At 26.1% G+C, this 25,568-nt stretch overlaps 1 protein-coding gene across 3 annotated transcripts in view; it reads right to left on the reverse strand.

The window, feature by feature from the left end:
- Nucleotides 1-25,568, reverse strand: part of nuf (rab11 family-interacting protein nuf) — a 657,890-nt gene that overhangs the window by 12,127 nt on the left and 620,195 nt on the right. For all 3 annotated transcript variants that reach the window (XM_075368607.1, XM_075368608.1, XM_075368609.1), the window contains 5 exons: nt 13,575-13,678; nt 9,976-10,116; nt 6,587-6,794; nt 3,728-3,872; nt 1,725-1,861 (listed from right to left, as the gene is read on the reverse strand). In XM_075368607.1, the coding sequence (XP_075224722.1) occupies nt 1,725-1,861; nt 3,728-3,872; nt 6,587-6,794; nt 9,976-10,116; nt 13,575-13,678 (735 nt within the window). The remainder of the gene's footprint in view (nt 1-1,724; nt 1,862-3,727; nt 3,873-6,586; nt 6,795-9,975; nt 10,117-13,574; nt 13,679-25,568) is intronic.

The following is a 25,568-nucleotide window of genomic DNA, read 5'->3' on the forward strand; positions in this document are numbered from 1 at the left end:
CATTTCAATTTGGAAAAGGTATTTGAGTCTAACAGTTAAAGTAAAATTTTTGCAATGAGTATAAAATGTAACTATACTGATGTACAAATTTTTACTTGTATTCATGTTGTGAAATATGGTTCAGTTACGAAGAAAAAATTTAACTAATTAAATATTTGTTCATGTGCTAAAGTTAATCTTTAATATAAATAGTCAAAAATACCATAAAAAAAATTTAAGTACAAGTCAAAGTCACTGTTAAGATATCAGTAAATAAAGTAATGAAACTGCTCATGTGAGAGCTCACATTGCATGACAACAATGTGATCTTTCCTTCATGTGTCATTTTGTTAAACATCTCATGTGGCTTCAGGATGAGTTTTAAGATTCTAGCATTATCAGGCTATTTTTAGTGTATTTTCTTGAAGTTTTGGTTATTTGGTTTGTGAGCCACAGTAATGGAAGAGTATAGTTTTAAGCAAGGATATCTACTAATGTTTTGTATCAAACTTGAGAAAATTCTTCCCAAACTTTTGAAAAATAAAATAGGTTTATGAGGAGAATGTTTTATTGTGACATCACAAATATTTAACTGACACAAGACATTTTTAGAGAATCATGAATTCATTTAAGTACCCTAAAAGACCTTCAATTTTGAAAACCAAGTGTGAGCCCTCATATCTGCATAGTACGAGCAAGTATGGTTATGTAGCGACTTAAATTTTAATAACACCACAGCCCGTTATATTTGAGAACAGATTTGGCCATGAGAAAAGTCTTTACAAAGCTGGTTCCTAAAAACCTCTCAATCCAACAGTAGGACAGTCAGAAGTTTTCCACAAACATGCTGTCTTGATCTCCTGGAATCACATTCATAGTAACAGGAATTTTTTCAAAAATTAATAAAAAGTGATAAATAATGGCTAATTGAGTATGATCCCAAATCAAAAAGACAACGTCAGAAGTGGCTCCTAACCCAACTCACCACACCCAATATAAATCCGAGAATGAGCAAAGCAAAATAAATCCATACTCATACACTTTTTTCTCAGTCATGGAATCACCCATTAAGGAATTTATGTTTCAATGAGAAACCGTTAATCAATTTTACAATTTTGAGATTCTTGAAAGACTAAGAACAAGTTGTTTGAGTACAGCTATACACTGCAGAATCTTGGGTGCTGCACCATGATAATGCCTCTTTTCATACAATGATGTTTATGAATGAATATTTTGTTAAAAAGGACATGCCTGTGGTTTTCCAGCTCTGCTATCCATCTCATCTGAGTCCATGTATGACTTTTCTTATCCCTAAGCTAAAGGCTTATTTTAAAAGGACAGACACTATTTAGGAACATGGAAATCATTGAAAAAGTTCAACTAAAAATTATTTAATTAAGTGATTTTCAGAGGTGCTATGAAGATTGAGAGCAACTTCTCCAAAGGTATGTAGCCTCCCAAAACAATTTTGAAAGATATAAAGCTGACTTGTAGTTTAAAAATTAATGCAGATTTACAATGAAATAGTCTCATTTATTTATAGGCTGGATAGTATTTTCATAACACAGGAATGAATATAGAACAATTATGTAACAAAAAACGGTACAACTTTCCTTCAATATTTTAGCACTCATTTTTTGCAGAAATTTTCATGAAACTGGAAATTTTTCAAAATTTAATGTCATTCCTCTTTTAAAAATTAAGATTCACAAACAAAGATAATGATATAATAATTTTTAACTTACATCATCCTGAGTCATAGCTTCAAGTTGCAATTCAGCAGCTAAGCTGTTAGGTCCAGCTGAGGTCAATAAATTTCTTCCTTCTTCTACACTTCGAGTCAAGACTAGAGCTTGCAGTTCTTCATAAGCTTCTTGAAGACCTAACAACACACATTTTTATATTATTACAATTGTATGTAAAGGTATTCTTCTATTAAGGAGATATTAATTAAAACTGATACTATTATAAAACAGATTTTTTATCATATGGAGGGTATGTCACCTAATCAGATTTTAGACTATTTACAACTATTTTAATTACTACTATTCCCCTGATTGATGTCTGAAATAATATTGATCAGAGGTGAATATTGTCCTAACACTACGTATTATGAACATTAAAACAGCAAAACTGCTTTTTAAGACTAGAGATTTTTCATAATTAATAATTTCATATTACATATGTTTTAAGGAAATTATTTGAGAATGTATGTGAACATGGAACCACCAATAAATTTAGTATAAAAAAACTGCCTAAATGACTATATGTTTTATATTTAGTTTAGATCTAATAGTATTTTTTTTTTTTTCAGTAATTTTGACTTTTAACAAGTTTAACTGAATGCCCTCCACTCATCTTGCTTTGAACATTTTGCTTCATTTCATTATATCAGAAGGATTGTATTGTCAGTAAACATTCTAATTTTTCTTTCTCTCTCTTTCCTTCCTTTTACTTTTCCTTTTACTGATCTTTCATTGAAGACAGTTTTCTGAGATGTTTTCCTTTGCATCAAATTCTGTTCTTCTCTTATTCATCTCAATTTAATTTTGTCTATCTATTTCACTTTTTCTATTCTTTTCCATAATGATGTTTCAAAACTATCCCAAGTACCTCTCTTCTTTTTTCTAACCATTCAGGATTCAGATCCATTTGATAATACACTTTCCACAAAGCATTTGGCAAATTTCTTCCTCAGTTCTCTCAGATCTTATTTGTTGTCAGGAATCCTTTCACCTTTTAAAAAGCTCTTCTTACTTTTTTATTTTGTTTCAGTTCCAAGTCATCGAACTTCTCAATTACAAATAACTTTATTTCTTCCTTCCAGTTGTCTTTCCTTTCCACAGTATATTAACAGAATCATCTTTCTCCTCATCTCTTTTCACTGTTGTTTTTTCTATGTCTAATCTTCATTCCAAACACTTTTCCCATTGCTACAATAATCTCAATCATCAAATGTAGTTCTTCCTCTGATTTTGCCATTATCAAACATCATCTATATTTTCTTCATTCTTTCTCTTCCAACTACGTCTTTTGGTTCGGCTAATGCTTTCCTTTAATTTTTTACCAGTTCAGTTCCTTAATCTGAGTAAATACAAGTGTCTTCCAAAACCTTCAATAATACAATCAAATTCACTTTATCAAACGCTTTCTTTCACTTTTAGTTAATAAAACACTTGTAAAACTACTCACTTCTATTGTTTCTATCAGAATGCAACTGGGTGTAAGTTGGATTTTGTGTCCCCTTTTACTATTGAAAATTAGTCTCCTCCCATATTCTCAACATTAGGGTAGTCACAATGTTTGTAATAAGTCATGTAAAACTAATTACCCTAATAGTGTTTATAATCTTTGCATTGATTTTTCTTTTTTTTTGCTGAATGAACGAAAAAAAATTAAATTTTACTTACTTTATAAAAACTAAACACATACGGTAGTAACAGTGGTGGTTTATTTTCCAACTTTTATTTATATATTTGTTTCTTTTTCTATGATGGAATAAGATTATTATTATTATTTTCTTTGGTAAAAAAATTATGAAGTTCTTACACTCAACATAGTATATTCTGAATGAAAATTGTAATAGGAAAATATTTATAAATACACCCTAAAAAAAAGAAAATTATTTTTAAAACTATAATAATAAGCTACAATAATTTACATTAAAAATGAAACTGCAAATAATTATTGAATTTAAGAAGCAAATCCTCTAAAGCACAAATAAAATTACATTTAAATAGATACAAACTTTTATGTTGATGCCTCAAAGAATCCAACTCTGATTGTAATGGAGATGGTTCAGTAGTTGATTGATTATTCAGTGCAGCCAACATTTCTGCATTTGTTCTTTCATTTTGTAATCTTTCAACTTCTATACTTAAATCTTCTACAAGCTGAAAAATCATATAAATAGATAATTAAAGTACACATAATACAAAAATTCACTGCTCTTTAAAACCAAGCTTCTATTACCTAAATTAAATTAAAAAAATTAAATGAAAAATTAGCTGCCAATTATCACCAGCTAAGAAGAAACTAAATTAGTAATTTAAACGACAATGCTGCATGAATTTTGGAATCAATAATACTCCAAAAAATTCTCTACTGTATTAAAGAATTACAAATTCATTACTTTAATTTATAATTTACATACATAAAAGGTATTGAAGTTAAGTAATGTATATCAATGTAATGAAATAATCATAGTGGAAATTATTTTTCCTATTAAAACCTTAAAAATAAATGTTGATCAGATTCAGATTGAGAAGTTGCACAAGTACTTCGGTTAATACAGATTCAATAATTGTAAACAGAAGCAGAACTAATAATTAAAAAAGACTACTAATTCCAAAAATATTTGTCCACAACAACAAAAAATATAGAAGTACACAATGATTGATAATTAAGCAGGCCATGCTATTTAATAAAGTAGTCAAAAATTACAAAAACGATTAATAATACAATAAAATATACTCTACTGATGATGTTGAATGTTACTAAAAAATGTGATGTGTACAATACTTTATGTGAAATGTGAAGTTATTAACCTCTTTAACAATCCATTGTAGTAGCAATTCCTTTAATAATACCATACATTAAAAATAACAGATAACATAATGACACAGAATGAATTACATCAACTGCAATGAATAAAACATCCTGTTCATTATAACAAATATATTCTTCAAACAATCTGTTCTATTCTTTTCTTTTCTTATGGTAAGTTTTTTTTAACTACATATGGTACTTTTTTCACAAAATGAGAAATTGGGTCATTTATTTGAAAAATGATAAAGAAACAATTAATATACAAACAGTTTAATTAATGACTCATAATAATAATATTGATGATAGATTAACAACCAAACAAAATGCTAAGGTCTAAAATTTGGTAAGAGATTAAATAAATGTATTTTTGAGATCTAAGAATCAATTGTACATTTTTTAATTGGATATAACTAGACAGTATTATTAGGTATGTAAGTTTTGTATATGTTTATCTAACATATCTGTTACTTTGTTTCAATAAAGTAGGAATTGAATGTATAAAAAATGTATACTTTCATTAAAATGTAACTAATATACCAAAAGACCAAAATAAAATGTGAAATTCATATTTACAAAAATGTGAAGCTAAAAAAAAAATAATAAATAATATCAAGATTATTTAATTGAATGATAAAAAGTCTGACAATTTAAATGATGGTAATATTCAATATAAAAATATCCAATGTCCGGCTTGCTAAGAAAAATGAGAAATAAAGTGATTTCCCATTGACTTTTCCACTGAATCAAACATATTGTCACAAATCAGCATGCCACGCCTACCAAAATGTAGACAATCGAATCAACAAGTTACATCTTAACTCTATTTACCTAACGAGCATGTTAATAAATGTACACTGAACAACATTACTCTTACAGAAAACAACTCTGACTAAAGAACATGCATCATGGCCACACTTCACTCAACTATTGGAACAGATAGTGTAAAGGAACAAATAAATGTAACTTTTCAAAAGAAAGAATGTATGATGCATGTCACTTCAATTTAGAAGGGGAATAATAGTGAATACAAATATATAAACATCAGACATTTAAAAATTACATGAAAACAATGAATTAAACGAGTAAAAAAAGAGCAAAATTAATTTTAAAAACCAGCAATATGAGTAAATGATGCTGAATATAAACTGCAAAAAATATCAGAAATATTTCAAACAGAGTATATACTTTCAAGGGTTATATTTACATTATATAGATAATGATATCCAGTTGTCATGGATCATCCAATCATGTAATAGTAAGAATGCCATAGTGGTTTTTCATTCCAGTAGTAGGGGTTCTATCCCTAGTTAAGAGTCCAGAATTTCTTTTCATTATTGTAAAATAGAAATTTTGCAGTTATTGGGTGTATGACTGTAAAAATAAACATATAAACTAATGACTTTATTATTTTTATTAGAATGCCATTTATGTTAAAAATAAATTTTACTCCAGAGAAAAGAAATTTTTTCCCCAAAAAAAAATTTTTAACTATTACAAAATACTTTTGTGTTAAATTTTATTAAAATCTGTATTCAAAGTTTAGTCTCAATTACTAGGATCATTTTCAAGAAAAACTGAATTTTTTAAAAATAATTTTAACTTCTGATTAAAGTTAAAATGCTTTTACAAGGACCATAGAATCAATATAGCCAACTGATGGATTTCCTGATGCCAGATATGACATTTTAAAGAAACTATTAATCCAAAAATTTGCTATTAAGGGAAAACTAGAACCCACATACAAGAACAAGAGTACAGACCAATAATAAACAAAAATTTGGATTCAGCAACTCAATAGGAACAGAGAGGATAAAAGAAAAAGTTAAATCAACATATATATAGAGAGAAATGAGTAGAAACAAAGCTGGAATGAAGAATGATTAATAGAAGAACACTTGTCTACGAGAAAAAAATGTAAATAGGGATTGTAACAAACTTTAAAAAAAATGTAGTGAAAAGATTATCAATTACAAATAAAGAAAATGAAATATTTCATGTCTTACATTCATTAAAATTTGTTTATAGCCATGATAATATGAAGAATAAAAAATAAACAGACCTGTTGACTAGCGTTGGCTTGTTCTCTATACTTTCTTTCTTGTTCTCGAGTTCTTTGTAATTCTTCATTTACAGCAGATAAACTAGCTTCTGTTTCAATTAATTTATCTTCTACTCTAGTCTTTTCTACTCTTAATCGTTCAACTTGTGAACGAAATCTGGTTGTTTCTTCTTTTAAACTATTATTTTCTAACTCTAGGGTCTGCAATCTAAAAAAATAAAATAAAGAATTTATAATACTAAATAATGTAACTGAACAAATACACATAAAAAGAGATTAAGATGTGATTAATAAAATAACTATTTAAAACTAGAAGCTTTTGAAACAACAAACTGAACCAAATTTTGGTAATACAAAATTTTATTTAATAGCTTATTTCAAATTTTGTTCAATTTAAATTATTTTTATTGCAAATACAAGAAGATAATTTATCAAACATGTTATGCTTATAATATGAATAAAACTCATTAAGCAACAATAGAATCAATCATATCAGCTTCTTTAGTGTTATGTTAAGAAATAATAATATATGAGTAATTAATTTTGAGGAAAATCATTTTTCTCTTTTTAATAAAAAAAACCTATTTTAACTAAAAAAAGAAGGTATTAGGAATAAAATGTAGCATTACAATTAAAAACAATTTTTTTGTATATTTTAACTAATAGAAGAAATTAAGTAAACATATGAACTAATTTTTTTAAAATCTTTTAATCACATTTTTCCAAAATTTGTGAGTTTAGATTGGAGGAGTTTAAAAACATCAAATAATGTTTTTAAACGATCAGTTTGAAGCTTGATTAATTAAAAACATTAACAAAAATAAATAAAGCAAAAGAAAAACATGTAAAAATACATAATTAACAAGAAAAAGCAGAAGAAACCATAAAAAAGTTATAAATAGCATAATTTATATTGAAGTTTATTGTTAAGTTAATTCAAAATGATCTTTAAGCACTATTTCTAGAATAATGGTTATTAACTTAGAATAACAGTTAATGGTTAAAAAGTTATAATACACTGTATTATTAGTCTTAAGACTAAGATTAATAATGGTCTAATTGGATAGAAAACAGGAAAATATTAAATAATAATAAAATGAAATGATTTTACCTGGTTGTGATAGTACTAATTATTACATTATTTGAAATTCAGAATCAATTTTTTTAAAGTTAAACAAATGCTAAATCCAATAAATCACTGTAAAATCAATGTTATTGGTTTCAACTGTCATTGAAATAGAAACAAAAAAATGAATAAAATTTTGATTATAGTTACTGACTGACTTTAGTAAACATTTATTTAAATTGTAGATTATTTAAACATTTGCTTAAATTGTATGTTGAATATGAATCATACACCAAGAAATTAGCTTTATGTTAAAAATAAGATGTTTATTTTTTACATTAATAAGTATTTAGTCAAATCTATTTAATTAATTTACTACTTCATCAATTTTTACATACTTTTTCCATGCATGTAATGTAGATCATAGAAAAATTAATTCTCAACACAGAATTATTTTATTTTACTGTGTTTCTAGATAAGATTTAGTAAAATATCCTGATCAAAAGTAGCTCTTGGAAGATTGACTATCCCCTTTCTCTACTCAAAAAACTTAAGATACTTTTCTTGTCTTTCAGATCTTCCTGAGATAAAACTATCGAAATGAAGCCAACATGGCTTCATATGTACCTTCTTCTAATGATATGTCAGCATTTTCTATAAAGGGGATCAAGTAATTGGATGGTGATTATACTTACTGGACTGCCCAGAATTAGGTTTCCTGTCTAAGGTGTAAACAACTATCTAAAGGTTAAGCTTGTACACTATCTAGGTTACTTGTTGAGGGTCTTTTTATTTGTCTTAAAATTTAAATCTAACAAACAGATGATAATTTTATTAATTCAAAAATAATCTTATTATATTAGCAAAATTGAGGGCACTGTTTCATGTGACACTAGGCAACATTGCTGACTAATGACTGCTGAGGAGGTACTTTAACTATATCCCCATGACTTTTTCCTTTTTTAATTTAATATATATTTTTGTGTTTGCAATTTGTTGTTAAAGGTGTTTGATGGAAAAACAATAGAAACTAAGTTTGAAAGCCATTGTAAAACTGAATATTTAATAATGTTCTAAAAAATCATGTTGCTGCACAGTATTAGAAGAATGTCTCAGAAACAAACATTTAATGTAAACATGGAGTAAAATGAAGAGTGAAATACTTTATGCGTAGCTGATTAAAAACATGCTTGAAGTGATGTGTGAGGAGGTTGCATCAGTATGGAGGGAAAATCTTTTATTCAGTCTATTGAGAGGTCATCTGGCACTGGGAATTTTCCCTCCATTGCCCTAGACTAAATATAACATTCATCATTTTGAAACAGAAGATTTTATGAAAATCTCTTACACATGTGTCATTCCACTAAATAGCAAAGACCCTTACACAAAATTTCATAAAATCTGGAAAATCTGTTTAGCTGTCACTGTCATGGCCAAAGTGCATAAAGCTAAGTAATAACATTATCTAGGATGATGAAATCCTGCTTTAGAAAGAAGAAGAAAGACTGGTCATACAATAGTGTGTTTATATCCAGTATAATATTCTATTTGATGTTATAGCATATAAGTTTGCTGCTATAGTAATAAGTGGCCTGATATAAGAACAAATCTTCCTTAAAAATGGGATGATCAATTTCTCTCAAAAAAATTTGTAATTGTTGAAAAATATGTAATTTTTGAAAATAATCGAAATTATTGTATTACATATGAAATTATTGTATTAAGTAAATGTATTATTTGAGGTCAATAATACCAGGGCCAGTAGGTTGGGTTTTTGTATTGTCGAATGAAAAATTCAAATCTTAATTGCTACATAGCAATTAGAATTGCTTGCTTTAACAATTTCCTGGCAGCCAAGTCAAAATAATATATAATATTGTACATTAAAAGCATTAAACATTAGAAAAAAAATTCATGGTATTTTTTCATACAACCAATAAAGTAAGTACTACAAAAGGGCATTTTCTACAAAAAAAATCTACGTTTGGGAAATTCTTTTTAAGTTTTGAATACCACCAATTCTGTTCATTGTGTGATCGTTTTTTACAGTTTCTTATTTCCATTTTTTATAGCTGTTTCTTTGGAGAAAATCAGAAAAAACAATCTGATTATAGTGTCAAATGAGATTAAAAAAGAAAACAAAATGGTTCAGAAACCCTCTTTCAAAACAGATGGCTCCGAGATGTAGTTATTTATTATTAAAATATTGCATAATTATTCTGTAACTAAAAACCATTAAATTAAATCAAATATAAAAAACAAGGCAGGTTTATGCTGTTATGTCTTACTTTTATTAATAATAATAAAAATAATAAAAAGTTACCTGATGGCACAATTTTCAACTTGTAACTGTTTTTCTCTATCTACACGAGCAACCAATTCTCTATGTCTTCTCTCTTCTTCAGCAAGTCTTTCTTCTGATCTTAATTCCACTTCTCTCAGTTGTTCTTCCAGCATTAACACCCTATAATTCAATAATTTTTATTTATCATAAAAAAATTGTCAATCTAACTACAAATAGATGATAATGTGAAATACAAAAAGAATGAAATTACTGTTATTAAAAGAACAACATTATGGTTAATAAATATTATTGTTATGCTGGTTAATAAAACATTAAAATGTTGTATTAACCAGCAGACTGTACACAGAAGCATCACAATGTCACTCATTGCATACGCATGTATTAAAAATATACCACTACACAGTCATCAAAACTCTTAGATAAAAAACACATATCAAGTCGTCATGACCCTTAAAGTAGGTAATGCTAACTGAATACGCTGAACAATATTGCTAACATTAAATACTGAAGATAAAGAAAAGCCAATGTTTCAACTTGCAACATTTCATTCCTCACTCCCACTATGCGACCAAAAGTAATACATACTTTTCATCGAAAACACAAACAATTTTGCCATCATTAATAAAACATTAGTTCATAAGCCTTTGATTAATGACAATTGCAGTTTGACTAGTAATTTATCCAAGAAAACAAATTCATTAATATTTTTGATACCATCAACATAGTTTGGTAAGAAGTATTCAAAACATTACAATGAGTAAATTCAGTATTTTGTGTTTTATGTATAATAACAAAGTAATGAAGCTAAGATGTACTGACCTTGTTACTTAACGGGAAAGGCAGGGAAGTAAATTTAAAAAACAGTATTTATTTATTTTTAATATAATCTAAAAACATTGTTTTATCAATTTTTCTTCTTTATTTCGATTATAGTACGCAACAAGGAAAAGTACATCAATAAATTAAAAACCCATAAATTTTTTTTCTTAATATTTTTCAAAACAAGGTTCCCTTAATCAAAAAAATAATTTAGTCTTTATTACACAATTTTCTTTCTATTCATGTTTATTCTGTTTATCAATGAATATTTCCCTTAATATTTCAATAAAACTATAACCTAGTATGCAATTTGGTAGCTTGTGTACTTTGGGGGTTGATTCCATCAAATTATTTTAACAAATCAGATGAAGGATATGGGATATGTTGTGAGGTTTATATCTTAAAGAGAGTTGCAGACTTTATGAAAACTATCATGGTTAACTAATTAAAAGAATGACACAGGTGACAGTTAAAAAATTAAAAATTTTTTAATGGGGGGGGGGTTAAAATTTTTCACAGATTATAGTGGAAACTTAAAATTTTTCATTTTTTATAAGTTGCCATCTTGAAACAAATGTTAATTTGAATTTGAAAGAATTTTGCAATTAAAGATGCAATATTCAATGCTATAGTATCAATGTATGGAAAAAAAATTTGAAATTAATTCTATTTTATTATTTATCACAAAATAGTATAATTGTAAAAAAAATCATAATAAATATAACGTAATCTAAACATTAATGAATATCTTACACATCACTTTTATTATTTTTTAATTTTTATTTATAAAATAAAAATGACAAAATGCAACATCAAAATCACAATTCTTTATAAAGATCATTTAACAACTTACTAATGTTTAAGATAAATTAAATAAAAATAAAAAATAAAACATTTTCCATTTAAAACCTTTTAACTTAGTCAGTTTTTAAATTTAAATTTAAAATTTTGGGATGTCATCTTGCTTTGTAATATATAAAAATGAAACACTATTTAGATGTTAGAATGAAATTTATTTGTAAAGAGTATTTAACTCAAACAACACTGGAAAATTAACAAATGGTGAACCAAATGTCTCAAATATGAACAGATATGTGTAATTTTCCATTGAAAATTGAGTGATGTGAATGATTAATTAAATTAGAAAACTCAGATTTGAAATATGATATTTTTGAACAATGAAATAATTGAATGAATATTGAAAAATAATATAAAAAACAGGAGATGATGACGAAAATGATAAATTCTATTCGCAAACTCTAACTACGGTGAAGAACTTCTAAAACTGTTATCATTCATTATCAAATATGATGTAAGTAAAATAAAGCAAAAATTTCAAAATTAATCACATTGCAGCAAGAGTGGTGAGTAATTTTATCAAATATTATGATGAATTAGTTAAAAAAAAAAATCATTTAGTTTTTTAAGGATAAAAACTAAAAACTAAAGTAATTAATTTTGCGAAAAGTTAAGTAAAGTAATAGTGGTGATTTTTAGTAAAAAAATTAATTAAAATTACAACAATATTTAATAAAAGTATATAGTATTCTTTTCTCCTGGATGAATTTTTTATAATTCAAATATTTATGTTATTAGTCAAGACTCAGTCCTGGATGAGACAAATGATTATGTTTCTACAGTGAGAAGTTTTTTTTTTGATTTTATTTTTTTTCTTCATAAAGATCAGCTACCTCTAAAATGGATAATTCTTACTCCTTCAGTTATTCTCCTTCTTTATTGATAAGCATTGTTAATAAAAAAAAACTCATTTTTATTTCAGATCTTATCCAAGGTTGAAAATCTCATTTCTTTTGATATCAGGGATGATAATAAACTTTCTATTTATTTGCTCATTAAAATGGAATAAAAATCTCTAAAAAAAATAATCATTGAAAAAAAAATTATGATTAATTATAATCGCTTTTTAGAAAAATAATTTTGCCAATTTTTGTCATTGATCTATAATAAGCTTGAGAGGTGAGTTGAGAAAATATTGAAGGAGATTGGTATTCAAAACAACCACTCAGAAGAGGCTTAACTTTTTTTGTGTTATTCTTGAAAATATCACCAGGTTTGGTTGTCCCTATTTCTAGCTTTTTGTTTATGTTGCACCTTTAGTGCAACCATGTTTTCATGGTTTTATAATTAATATTGTAGGTCAAAACCTTAGTTTTGATGTACATTATTTACATTACTTCATGTAATTGTACATTGTAATTGTATATACATTACTAGTAATTACTCATGTAATTGTATTTACATTACTAGTTTTTGACAAGCAGTATACTTGTACAAATATACTTTAGTTCTTCTACTATTGTATTGTGGTTGATATATCACAAATGTGATATATCACATATATTTTTGAGTTATTTTTATAAAAAAAATTAAGCATTTCAAAATTTATCCTAATCCTTGTAATAAAGTGTGAAAACTATTCCCTTCCTCATTATGACTCCTCTAAAAAGAATACAAAACAAATTTAAAGTGTTAGGCTTTGACAGCCTAAAATGATAAAATATTAAAAACCACATAGGACATTTATTTTTATTGATGGGAACGTCAATTATTAAAGTAAATTAAATTTAATTACATTTAACAAATTATAAAAATCTTATTAATTTATTTTCTTTTCTTTTCTGTCACTTAATTTTTAAAAAAAATGTATTTAAATTCAACATATACTTTTTTTATTGACAGAGTTATTAGTATTTATAAAAATATCATCATATAAGTTTTCATTACATATTACTTAATAAATAGTAAAAATAAACATAAAACTATTTATAGTTACATACCTAGCCTGTAGGGTGGCATTGTCTTGTTTCGCCCTCGTATACCTTTCATCTGTATGGGTCTGATTATCTGCTAACACATTCATCTGCTGCTGTAGCATCTGAACCTGAAACAATTACAAAAATAAAATTATTAAAATATTAACATGGAGTATGCATATTTTTTTCTCCTTGTCCCCTACCTTAAAGTTTAATCAGTGTTTCTCCTTCTGACCTTAATGGAGTTTTGAAGAACTCCATTAACTAGTTAGCAGAACTATGATGTATGAATGGATCAATAAATTAATATACCTAGCTAAATTTAAAACATCGTCTAGTGAGTAAAAATTATAAATATATAAGGGACTGTTTCATGACAGAAAGGGCAGATTAATTTGTTGTTTTGCCCTTTCTGGGTATCTTTCTTATGACTATTATGCATGTAATGCACAAATGCACCATTTGGAGTTTTTTCCTTTTAGAGTTATGTTGGCTACTACAGATGCAGTTCCTGCAGTGTAGCTGAGGTGAAAATGTAACTTGTAGGGTTGAATACCACCTACATTTCAGTGGGAAGGTGTACTGATATGGAAATGTACATTCAGCTCTGTGCAAAGGGAAACCACCTAAATTCTCACTTTCGCTTGTAGGCTTGCCATAGGATATTTGCTATTCTAGAGAATGGTTAAGCAATTTTTATAACAGATTTTTATCTTTATGTCATGTCACCTACAACATTTTTTGTTAAAGTAACTAACAGATAATAAATTTAAAAACACACTAAGCTAGACATTTGTTAAATTCCTATAGTTAAATTTACTAGTATAAAACATTGATAAAAAATTGAGAAATTTTAAAAATATTTTCTTCATAGAACTTTTATAATAGTGAAACGTTGAAAAAAGAAAATGAATACAGAAAATTAAGATGGAGTGTCACACAAAAATTATAAATATTTGATGAATAATATATATATATATAATCTCAATATTAATAGAAATTCAAATCAAAGAGATTTGAAAATGAACTGGAGAAAAACGAACACATAGAAAAAATCATAAATAAAGAATAAACTGATGGGACATCTATAAAGTACCCATATTTAGGATATCTAGTTTGAGATTAAGAGTAAAAACCAAAGGCTGTAAAGACAACAATAGAGCACTGGTAAAAGAAAGGATACATATATATATATATATATATATATATATATATATATATATTCAACTAACTTTAGGTGCAATTCAAAATAAAATCGACAAATGTTATAAGCCATTGTAAATTTATAAAAGATAAGATAAAAAGCTGTGGCTAAAAACTTAAAAGGTTGTAAAAGGTAGTAAAAAATAGGTAAAATAGGTAAGGTAGTTTTTTTTTAGTAATAGACATTAAGAGACACTTAAAATAAACATTTTTCAAATTAAAATAAAGAAAAATTAATAAAGGGAAAGTGTACTGAGAAAAAATTAATGAAGGGATGTCTAGCCTTTTGAGAAAATTAGAAGGATTTTAACAGGTAATTCCATTTTTGATGAAAATAAAAATTAAAACCTTATTATTACATTCTGTATTATTTTTTAGTGTTCATTATTGTCACAAATTTGGTTAAAAGAATATAAAAACTTCATAATTTTTATAAAATAACATCTTCGGGGATGAGTAATTTCAACATTTATTTTGACATTTAATAAACCTTGTGTATTTTACAAATATTTTTGACATATTCTCAATCATTTTGAAACGCAATAATATGTTCATCACACAGCAGATGTTCGCTGTGTAATGTTTTTCACAAGCAAAACATGTCTGATCGGTTGGTGATTAAAAAAATTATATTATTAATATAAATAATATGTTTATTTAAATTATTACATTTTTTATAGTTGTAAAACAGAAATTAATTAGTTATGATTTTATTGCTAAATATTGAACAAATACTTTAAAGATGACAATATGCATTTTTTTTGTGAATAAAATATATATAAAAAATTAATGTATACAATAAACGAGAGTTTCTCTCTCTCTCTCTCTCTCTCTCTCTCTCTCTCTCTCTCTCTCTCTCTCTCTCTCTCTCTCTCTCTCTCTCTCTCTCTCTCTCTCTCTCTGTGTGTGTGTGTGTGTGTGTGTGTGTGTGTGTGTGTGTGTGTGTGTGTGTGTGTGTGTGTGTGTATGTGCGTGCGCATTTGTATTTATTATATTCAGCATCTATTAGTTTTCTCTATCAAAATAATGTTAATAAAATATTACTCCACTTATAAAAAATCATATTTACTGTTTAGTTGTGTTTTCTTTTAATAATATTCATAAGCTATTTAATTATTTATAATGGAGTGTAGTGCACACATTAATAATCTCTAGATCATCATCATCATCAAATTTTTCATAAATTTTCTTACTAATATCTTTATTGCACTGATAATGAAATTAAACAGGCTATATAAAAATATTATATCCATAAAATAGATTATATTATATTGATGATAAATCATTCCATATAACTGTTTTTTACTCAATTTAATAAATTAACAGTAAACATATTACTGATAAAGTCAGACAAGATAAATGACACTAACATGGACAAACCTAAGGGAAAGTATTGATGAACTTGTTCAAACAGTTAAAATCAGTATCAAGTATATTCTATAATCAAAGTTTCATGGGTCAGAGTGTAGCTTTTCACAGTGCTGCAGAGAGCACATAAGAGCACTGTTTTTTCACTGTTAAATCTACTTTATCAAATTACCATCTTCAAATAAATCATACATTCACAAAAAGTACAACATGAAAATCTCATATATCCACAATTAAAAAATTATATAATAAATATAAATATATTAATGAGAGAGTTTATTTGTGTGCATGTGTGAGTGTTTTTGCACATGTGTACACACACACACACATTATTATTATTATTATATTCAGCATTTACTAACTTTTAATTATTTGATTGACTTAGTTTGAATTCAATTCAAACTTTAATTATATTATTACTTTAATCTGGCCTAATCTAGTAACAGGTTTTCAACAAAAAGTTATTTACAAAGAAAAATCCATCAGTATATTGATAACATCAGAATTATGAGATGTTAAATGCTAGCACTTAATATCATATATATTTCATATTAGATTAGGTACTATGTTTAAATTAATAAGACTCTACTAGTTTAAATAAATTTTTTTTATTTTCTAATAAAAAGCTAATATATATATTGTGTAATCACAATACATGAGAAAAATATGTTAAAACAAAACAACAGCATTTGTCATTTCACAAAGCCACAACTTCCTCATGTTGATATGAAAGGAGTACAAGTAAGAAATAACGACTTAAAGGTGTTATAAATAAAGACATGAATAATGATAAATAAACACATATATATTTGGGAAGTTATAAGAATGAAGAAAAAATTGAAATCAGCAACAGATCTTTTCAAGGTCAATTAACCTCACAAGTGCGGAATGATATAGTGATAAAAATTTAATTTTACTCGTGTTTAAATCTCATCACTTGATATAAAATCTGTCTGCTAACTGTCCTCTATCCACTGATGATAATAGCAATTTAACAGCTGAAATGCATATCTTTTTTGAATTTGGTTTTTAATTTTTTGAATTTTGTTTTTAAAATGGTTTCTGAGTGTTTCCTACATACACTTTTATTTTACAAAAATGAGTGGTGACACAATACTATAATTTTTTTCTTCACAACCACCTTTTAAATGTTTTTAATGTAATAAGTTCTGATAAAATAAGTATTCTTGAAGGTTTAGTTAGAATTTTAAATAAATAATAAATTGTAAATTTTAGCTAATCAAAAAGACATAAAAATATTAAAATAAATATTAAAGAAAAATAATTTTTAAATCTTTAAAATAATATTTGTTATTTTTTCTCTCCAAACAAATAGTAAAAACGACAAATGTCAGGAAAAGATGAACAGCATAAAAATGCTGCAAATTATAAATGAATATTCTTTAAAGCATTTAAAGTGAAAATTAATATGGCTTGAAAAGAGTAAATAAAAATAATGAACTCATTGAATGATTTCTAAATAACTTTGATGTGTAGTTATACACATTAAGCTAAATAAGGTGACATTTCACCATTGGCAAGCATTTACTGATGAAATGTTTGGTTTAAGCAACATACTTTCATAGTCTCATTTTTTTCGTTTACATATACTGATTGTTCAGTTATTCTATAAAATTACAAGTTTCATCTCAAATTTCTTTTATATAATAAAAAAAATAATTATACAGAAAATAATTTTTTCTATACCATAAAGACAACTCAGCTGTATGGAACCGAGTACATTAATAATCTTTTTATGATCGCAGTCTACCACTGCATTATTAACTGATTTCATGATAATTTCGGTTTTTCTTAATGAATACAAAATAGACTTAATAAAAATAAAAACTGAAGTATAACATATATTTAATTTACAATAAACTACTAACAGAGAGAGAGAAATAAATGAATACTTTTTTCTTTAAACTTTGTTTCGTGTTAAGGTTTTTTTTTAACACAGCACACAGTATTATCATATTATGATCCTAATCAATTGACACCAAATTATTTCTCCTTATTTTTACTGTATTTTTATTTAATTTTTTTTTTATTTCATAATTTTAGGCTTTTCTTTTACTAAACTTCATTTCTTTGTATATTATTTTTTTAGGGATTAGGAAGTATGGCTTTACTCTGTAGGAATATTGGCCATTACCATATTGTGTATAACTATATTGGAAACAATCCCTAATTTGATCCACAAAGAGCTCTCTACCAGATACCAAAGCTCTTCTAGTCTTGGTACTCTCAACAAAAAGAACTTTGCAGGGTAACATCTGTATACATAATACTAAAAATAGGTTCTGAAGAAAAAAATAGAAGGAAATGGATATGGATAGGAAATAGGAAAAAAAATGTCCTATATCAGAATAAATTTATCATTCTTACCCGGGATCTTAATCTAGGTTTATTATATGATTTGTGTATATGATGTACCTTTTATTGAATGCTTGACCAAATGTTGTATGTTTAAGTTAGATACCGGCGAGTCATTGTCTCAAAGATGGATGAAAATATTCCTCAGGGACTGAAGCCTGATTTAATGTTTTAGCTCTGTTAATTTTAAAAGGAGAACAATGTAAAGCACACAGCTAATTACTATACAAATTATTTTCCACTAATTTTCTGTCACAGTATGGGTTCCAAATACTCTCTATGTGAACAATATTTGAGCCAGATTAGTAATATTATCTGAAGGGAGTATTTTAAGAGTGCATCTTGTTGGGGAGTGGAGTGCTATTTAAATTATTCTGCAGGTTGGTTCTCTATTACCTTAATCCTTTCTTTATCCTCAATCCTTCTTTTCCAAATAATTGAAATCAAAATGACCTGTCTTGTTGCTTGGAATATGATTGTACATTTTATTTGACCACTCTTAAGAAGAAAAATTGAAAAAAATCAACATAAAATAACTTTAATTCAGAAATAAAAATAAAATGTAAATAAGCTTCTTTATAAATTAAAAAAAAAAAAGTTTAAGATTTAAATAAAATAAACAGCTAAAATAAAAACCAGATAATTTCACATAAATTTCTATTTAATTAAATTACTATTGCCTCCATTCAAATTTAACTTTCGTGAGAAAAAATTTGTTTAAAGATGTAGCTCACTTTTGGGGGATGAGAATGTTTCCATTAAAGCCAGTAATAAAATGTTACTAATAAAATTTAACTTGTGGGAAAATTTTAATGGTAAAATCTAAAAAAAAATAAATTGATACCACTAAAAAGATTTACACAACATTATCTGCTGTAATATATATATATATATATATATATATATAGAGAGAGAGAGAGAACATAATGAGATAAATGTAATCAAACGTATAATGAGTTAAAATTATACACATATTACTGCTGATGTTTTAAAATAACACAGTATCAACTAATATACTGTATTTTTATTAACACTCTGAAACTATGCAATCTTTCATAATCAGTATATACAGTACTGTATTGCAATGTATTCTAGGTACTTGAATTAAACAAATAAGAAACACTAATGATTGGTTTGAAATTATCATTCATTAAGCTTGATTACAATGGAGATGAAGATCTAAGTATAACCAATAAGTATTGTAACTAGCTTGATGTACTCATACTTAAAGGCTGACATAACTATGAAGGTATTTTTTTTTATATAAATAAGAAACTAAATCACTGAATTAAATTATGTAGATGATTTATGAAACTGCTAATGATGAAATTTTTCAGTAGTATATAATTGATGTACACTGGTTTTTTTTTGGTGGATGGGTTATAAGCTGTTTATTTTTATACAAAATTTAGATTAATACAAATTTCAGTTACACAACCCGTAGAAATTTATACTAGATATAGATTCATTAACACAATCACATACTATTCAATGCAGTTTGATGAACAAAATTTTACATTAACTTCTCATTTAGTGTAATTTAGTAATGAATAAAAACTAAATCCCTCTTTATAAAGGTAAATGGTGCAAATAAATTATTGCTTGAGATATGAGAATATAATATTACTACTGAACAGTCATCATTAGTGTGTTCTTAGCTATAATAATGGGAATGTAACCTCTCTTGGAACGAATCTATAAATTTTACTTGCAAAAATACACTCAACTACTTTTCCTTTAAGATTAAGAACTAGACTTGATGATCATAAACTGATTGAGATCAGTATGCTATGGACTGATAATCTCTCATACACAAAATTCAGTTCAGTTTTGGGAATCATAAGTTAACAAAATTTACTAAAGAAGAAATCTTATGTTTAGGCTACCGAAGAAAGATCTAGATAAGTAGTAACAATTTAATTTAAAGACTTACAATTAATGACATAATATTATTTTTCCAAAACGTAGTATAATAATTAATTGCGACCACAGTTTTAATTACATACTCATAATTATGATATAAAACAGAACAAATAAATTTATGGAGGTCCATACAATAACATTATTTGAATAAAAGTTATGTTGTGTAGGGTGTAAGTTCAAGGAGAAGTTACTGTATGATATTGGCAATTATGATAATAAAGAGTTTAAAGAAGGCTAAAGTAGTTGTTAATTGAAAAATGGTTTTATTGTATAGAATTCCTTTTCCCTCCAATGTAAGTAAGGTTAAGGTTAACTTGGTTAAGGAGCAAATTTAAGTTCATTTTTTGACGTATCCTAAAATTTATATTAAATCACTAGGAAAAGATATTTTAAAAAGATTATTGTGATGTTAAATTTTGCAGAAACAAAATATGACTATAAACTTTAACAATTATTTTATTAAATAATTGCAATTAAATATCTCTATCAGCGATATATCAGGAAACTTATTTAGTGTAAGTAAAACTGATGACGGACCTTAATTTATACTGTTTAAATTAACAATAAAACTATTGAAATGACTCCTCTTTAAAGATAATTTATATGTTAACCTCAAAATCTAACATTCTACATCATTCACTGAAAATAAAAAAATTATTTATAATGATAGTGTATTTATGTGTATGTATGGTTAATACATGTGATAATACTGCTTTAAGATTATAAAAAAAATAATAAAATCTACAAAGCAAAAGTATTTTTAAGAGTAATCATTAAAAATATGTAATCGTAAGTCACCGTATTTTTCTTTAAAGTTGTAATGCTAAACTTTCCAATTCCAGCTGTATGTATGGCCTTGGGGAGATGACTATTGTTGAGGTCAAACAGTTCTGTTTTACTACAAAGCAGCAATGGAGAAATAAAAATTATTAATATAAAAAAGAGAGTTTTCTTGCAGAAAAGAAATCTACTAATACCATACATAGATTTAGGAAGTAAAAGAAATATTTTTAGTTTATTGAATTAATTCACCACAGAAGTGTACAGAAAAGTTTGTAACTGGGAATGTGGAAATGGAATTTTGTAACAAAATCGAATTCATTGTGCGATTTTCTTCAAGTTGCAAATACTGTAATAGACAATTTAAATTTTTACCTACTTATCCATCATGTGATTTAATTTTTTTTTTGTTAGCTTATACACATTTCAAAACTTATGTTATATTACTGGGAGATTTCACTCATTTGAGATCGTTAAATGTTAAAGTTAAAAAATAAGTATTGCTCATAAAATAAACTACTATTACTACATTGCTAAGTTTATGCATGTACTAGTTCAATTTTATTTTGATTATGGTTAATTTACCACATAAGTTCAAAGCTTATCCTGAAGGAATATAAAATGGAAATTTTTTAGCATATGAAAATGCCATGCTTGACAGAGTTTTGAACCCTGGACTTCTGGATGAAAAGCTGAGATACTACCACTTCACCACAGAGATTGACAATTGAATGAATATTCTGAATATACCTATTTATTAATTTTATGAGAAATATTTCTTTAATTTAATATTCAATGATCTCAAATTAATAAAATCTGATGATTAAGCATAAGTTATTAAGCTTGTAAATTTCAATAATGAAAAAAATGAAGTCACACTACGAATAACAGGGCCAATATGTAAATTATGTATTAAAGCAATTATCAGTAAATTACTAAAGAAAGAGATAATACTGAAGCAAAAATGTTAAGTAACTGATAGTATTAATGAATAAGCTTTAATATTAACTGAATTAAGAAGTTTTCTTTTTTTTAAATCTACATTAATAAATCATATATTCAATTTTGAGGTTAAACTAATTTAATCTGGTATAAAAAAAATACATAATGAATAAAAGTTATAAGGGGAGGCAAACTAAAAATAAAGTATTCTGAAAACATTTGTTATACTGAGTTAAACTGAAAAAAATTAATGACAATAAAAGGAAATAGTGCATTACACAAAATATTGATGATAAAAAAAATATGTAATAATATGAATATGAAGTTTGTGGCAGTCACACCATAAAATATGATTCTACAAAAAATATGCAGTATAAAAAATTCAATAGATACCTTTTTTCTTAAAGTTTTAAATATGTGAGGCACCTTAACCATCTTACATTGCGGAATGTACAGAATGAAGAATAATATTAATAACAAATTATTTTCATTAAAACTTAATCAGCAGATATTAAATATACGTATAGACAAAAACACCTTAAACCCTTTTAAATGTAACTTTTAAATCACATTTATTTACTATACAAATGTTAAATGTGGCAACCCTGTTTTTAAATATAATACAAGTAACTACTACCTTGTAACTGATTACAATATAACAACATTATCATAATATGGTTAAGGTTTGTCTATAGGGAGGGGTTCAACTTTGACAGGATATAGGTGGGTTGACTAGTTAACACACTACGCTATAATGTAGCATACATATGTTATGCTGTATGTACATTACATAGATAATTGGTTTTGCATTATAAAACATGTCATTGTGCTATGTTGGGATCACTTTATTTTAATCATAACCCGTAGAGAGCTTAGTATACTGGTGAACACGACTGGATATAACTGGATTAATAAACAGTCTAACTATTCAGAACTAATTTCAATACAATTGAAATAACACAAATCTGTTTCTAATATCAATTAGTTTTTGTATGCAATAAATAAATTGTATCATTAAATTCAAATTCAGTAAATAATTACACTGCTTAATATATTTCTTACATGGAATTTCTTCCTTATAATGATTAACAGGACATCAATAAATACTGAATTCAAATCGCATGAATTCTCAAGTGACAAAAACATCCATATCCCAAAAAATCCAGTAATAAGAAGCTAAAAAGTAAAAGATCACTATACAATCAAATTAAAAAAATGTACTAATGTAGTGCTTGTAGTAATTTTGTAGTAATAATTTAAATTACAAATTAAAATTTTTGCATTAAATTACAATGTAATTTAAAAAACAATCTTTAAATTGCTTTTCCTGCTATGGTTAAATTAATCATTAATAATAAATGCCAACAGCATGGAACATTGCCAACATTTTATGCAACTTCTTCAGTTAATCTGTGAGAACGGATTTAGTAAATAATGCTTAAGCCTTGGGTATTTTACCTTACTTCACATCTTTCAAGATATTTCAGGTATTGTAGAACGTTGTTGTAATACAGTTTATCATCTTAACTAGGATCCATATTATTCTACAAAAAAATCCAATTTTTTTTAAGTTAACAGAAAATTTATTTATTTAGTAGATGTTATTGAAAAATATACATAAATTATAAAGTTAACACAAACTTCTTTCTATTTATTTATACATAAAATTACTCAGTAGATTTCTAGACTTTAGGAAACTGGTTTTACCCAATAAGACCCGCTACCACTAGTTTTATTTTTGCCTAAATAAAAGCAAGAGTCCTTACATAATCTTACAGTTACCCCAATGAGACACAATAAAAAAGTGGTTGGTTGCCTTGCAGGCTATTAGAAGGTTATCATTCTGGCTGGCTATCATAGTTCACAGATGAGGCCACACAATTCTTCCTTTCTGTATTTTAGGAAATAGGGATGAAAAGTAATGAATAGAATTAGATAGAGGAAGAAAACACTCAACCCTGAAAATGGCTGCCTCTGATCACAGCAATTTAACATCTTGTCCCAAGAGCAAGACAGTATACTATTATTCCTTTGAAAATTTAAACTACTTTATTTGTTTGGAAGTTGTTAAAGATGCAAAATAACGTATAAATGGATTCATTCTGTAGTATAAATTTTTTTGATAATTTGAACTACTTTCAGTCTGACTACTTTATATTACTTAAAGCAATCTCCAGTTACTTATAGGAAAAGGAATAAATTGGAAAAAATTAAAATGGTACATTTAAAAACTGCATAATTACGCGAAGTATAACAAATATTCCATACCAAGCTTACTAGGGAAAGTGATTCTAGCTGCATTCTTCAATGAGTTAAATAAATAGCTGCATATTATCATACCATGCATAGCAAAATGTAAATTATATTCAGCCTATTAAGTGACACTATCATGTTCACCATAAGGAGTGGTAGTGTAGTGAATATAACGCTCTTACAAATCATACTATTCAAAATAAAGAAATATTATCTTAAAACTAAAAATAAAATATCTTAACTTTATCTTACCTATAATTCTAATATACCATGTAAAAAGTGTGAGTGAATTTTGAAAAAAATATTTATGAATGTAATGTAAAGGTTACATTTAAAGACCTTTACAGAGCTTGTTCTTGGTATGCAATAGGTGTAGGTTACAACACCATTAATTATCAACTAAAATTATTATTATTCTATTAATATTTATAAATTTAATTGTTTCATTCAATTGTATTTTAAAATGTAATTTTATGAAGGCAAATTACAATCCACATAATAAAAATAAGAGAAACTGTAAAGCTTGTGTATGTGTGTGAGTGAGAGAGAGAGTGCACGCGTGCGTGTATGGATGAGGGTGTAAGAAATATAAAAGTCTGTGCTTATATGTTTAGAAAATATATCAATATTATATTTTAGTTCAATATAAAAATGATACTTACAAATATATGTATTATGAAAATAATAATTAAAATAAATTTATGTGTTAATGACTTTATACATTCACTAAACATTAAACAGAAACTTTTCAGTAGAAAATAACATACATTCAAAACTGTGAAATAATGTAAAATAATAAAGAAAAATCAGTTGACTTTTTAAAAAAATATATTAAAACGAAAAAAAACACAAAATCAATTATTTATTTTTTAAAGTTAAATATTTCTGAAGGTTAAGTTTAAGGTCATAGATGGGAATATGGATTGTTTAAATAAACACATATTCTCACGACAAAACCTTCATTATTATGCAAAAGAATGGGTGGAAGTTAAAAAAAAAACATTAAAAATAGCTACCTGCAACAATTCATTAAATTAATCTGTAATTGATCAATGGAAATTATACACAAGATAAAAATTAAATAAATGTACTGACTATAACTAAAGAAAATTACATGTTTAAAAAAAAATAAATGAAACGAAATGATAAAAACATCTAAGTTGTATTTAGGGT

This window comes from Lycorma delicatula, chromosome 6, assembly GCF_047948215.1.
Source record: "Lycorma delicatula isolate Av1 chromosome 6, ASM4794821v1, whole genome shotgun sequence".
NCBI lineage: Eukaryota > Metazoa > Arthropoda > Insecta > Hemiptera > Fulgoridae > Lycorma > Lycorma delicatula.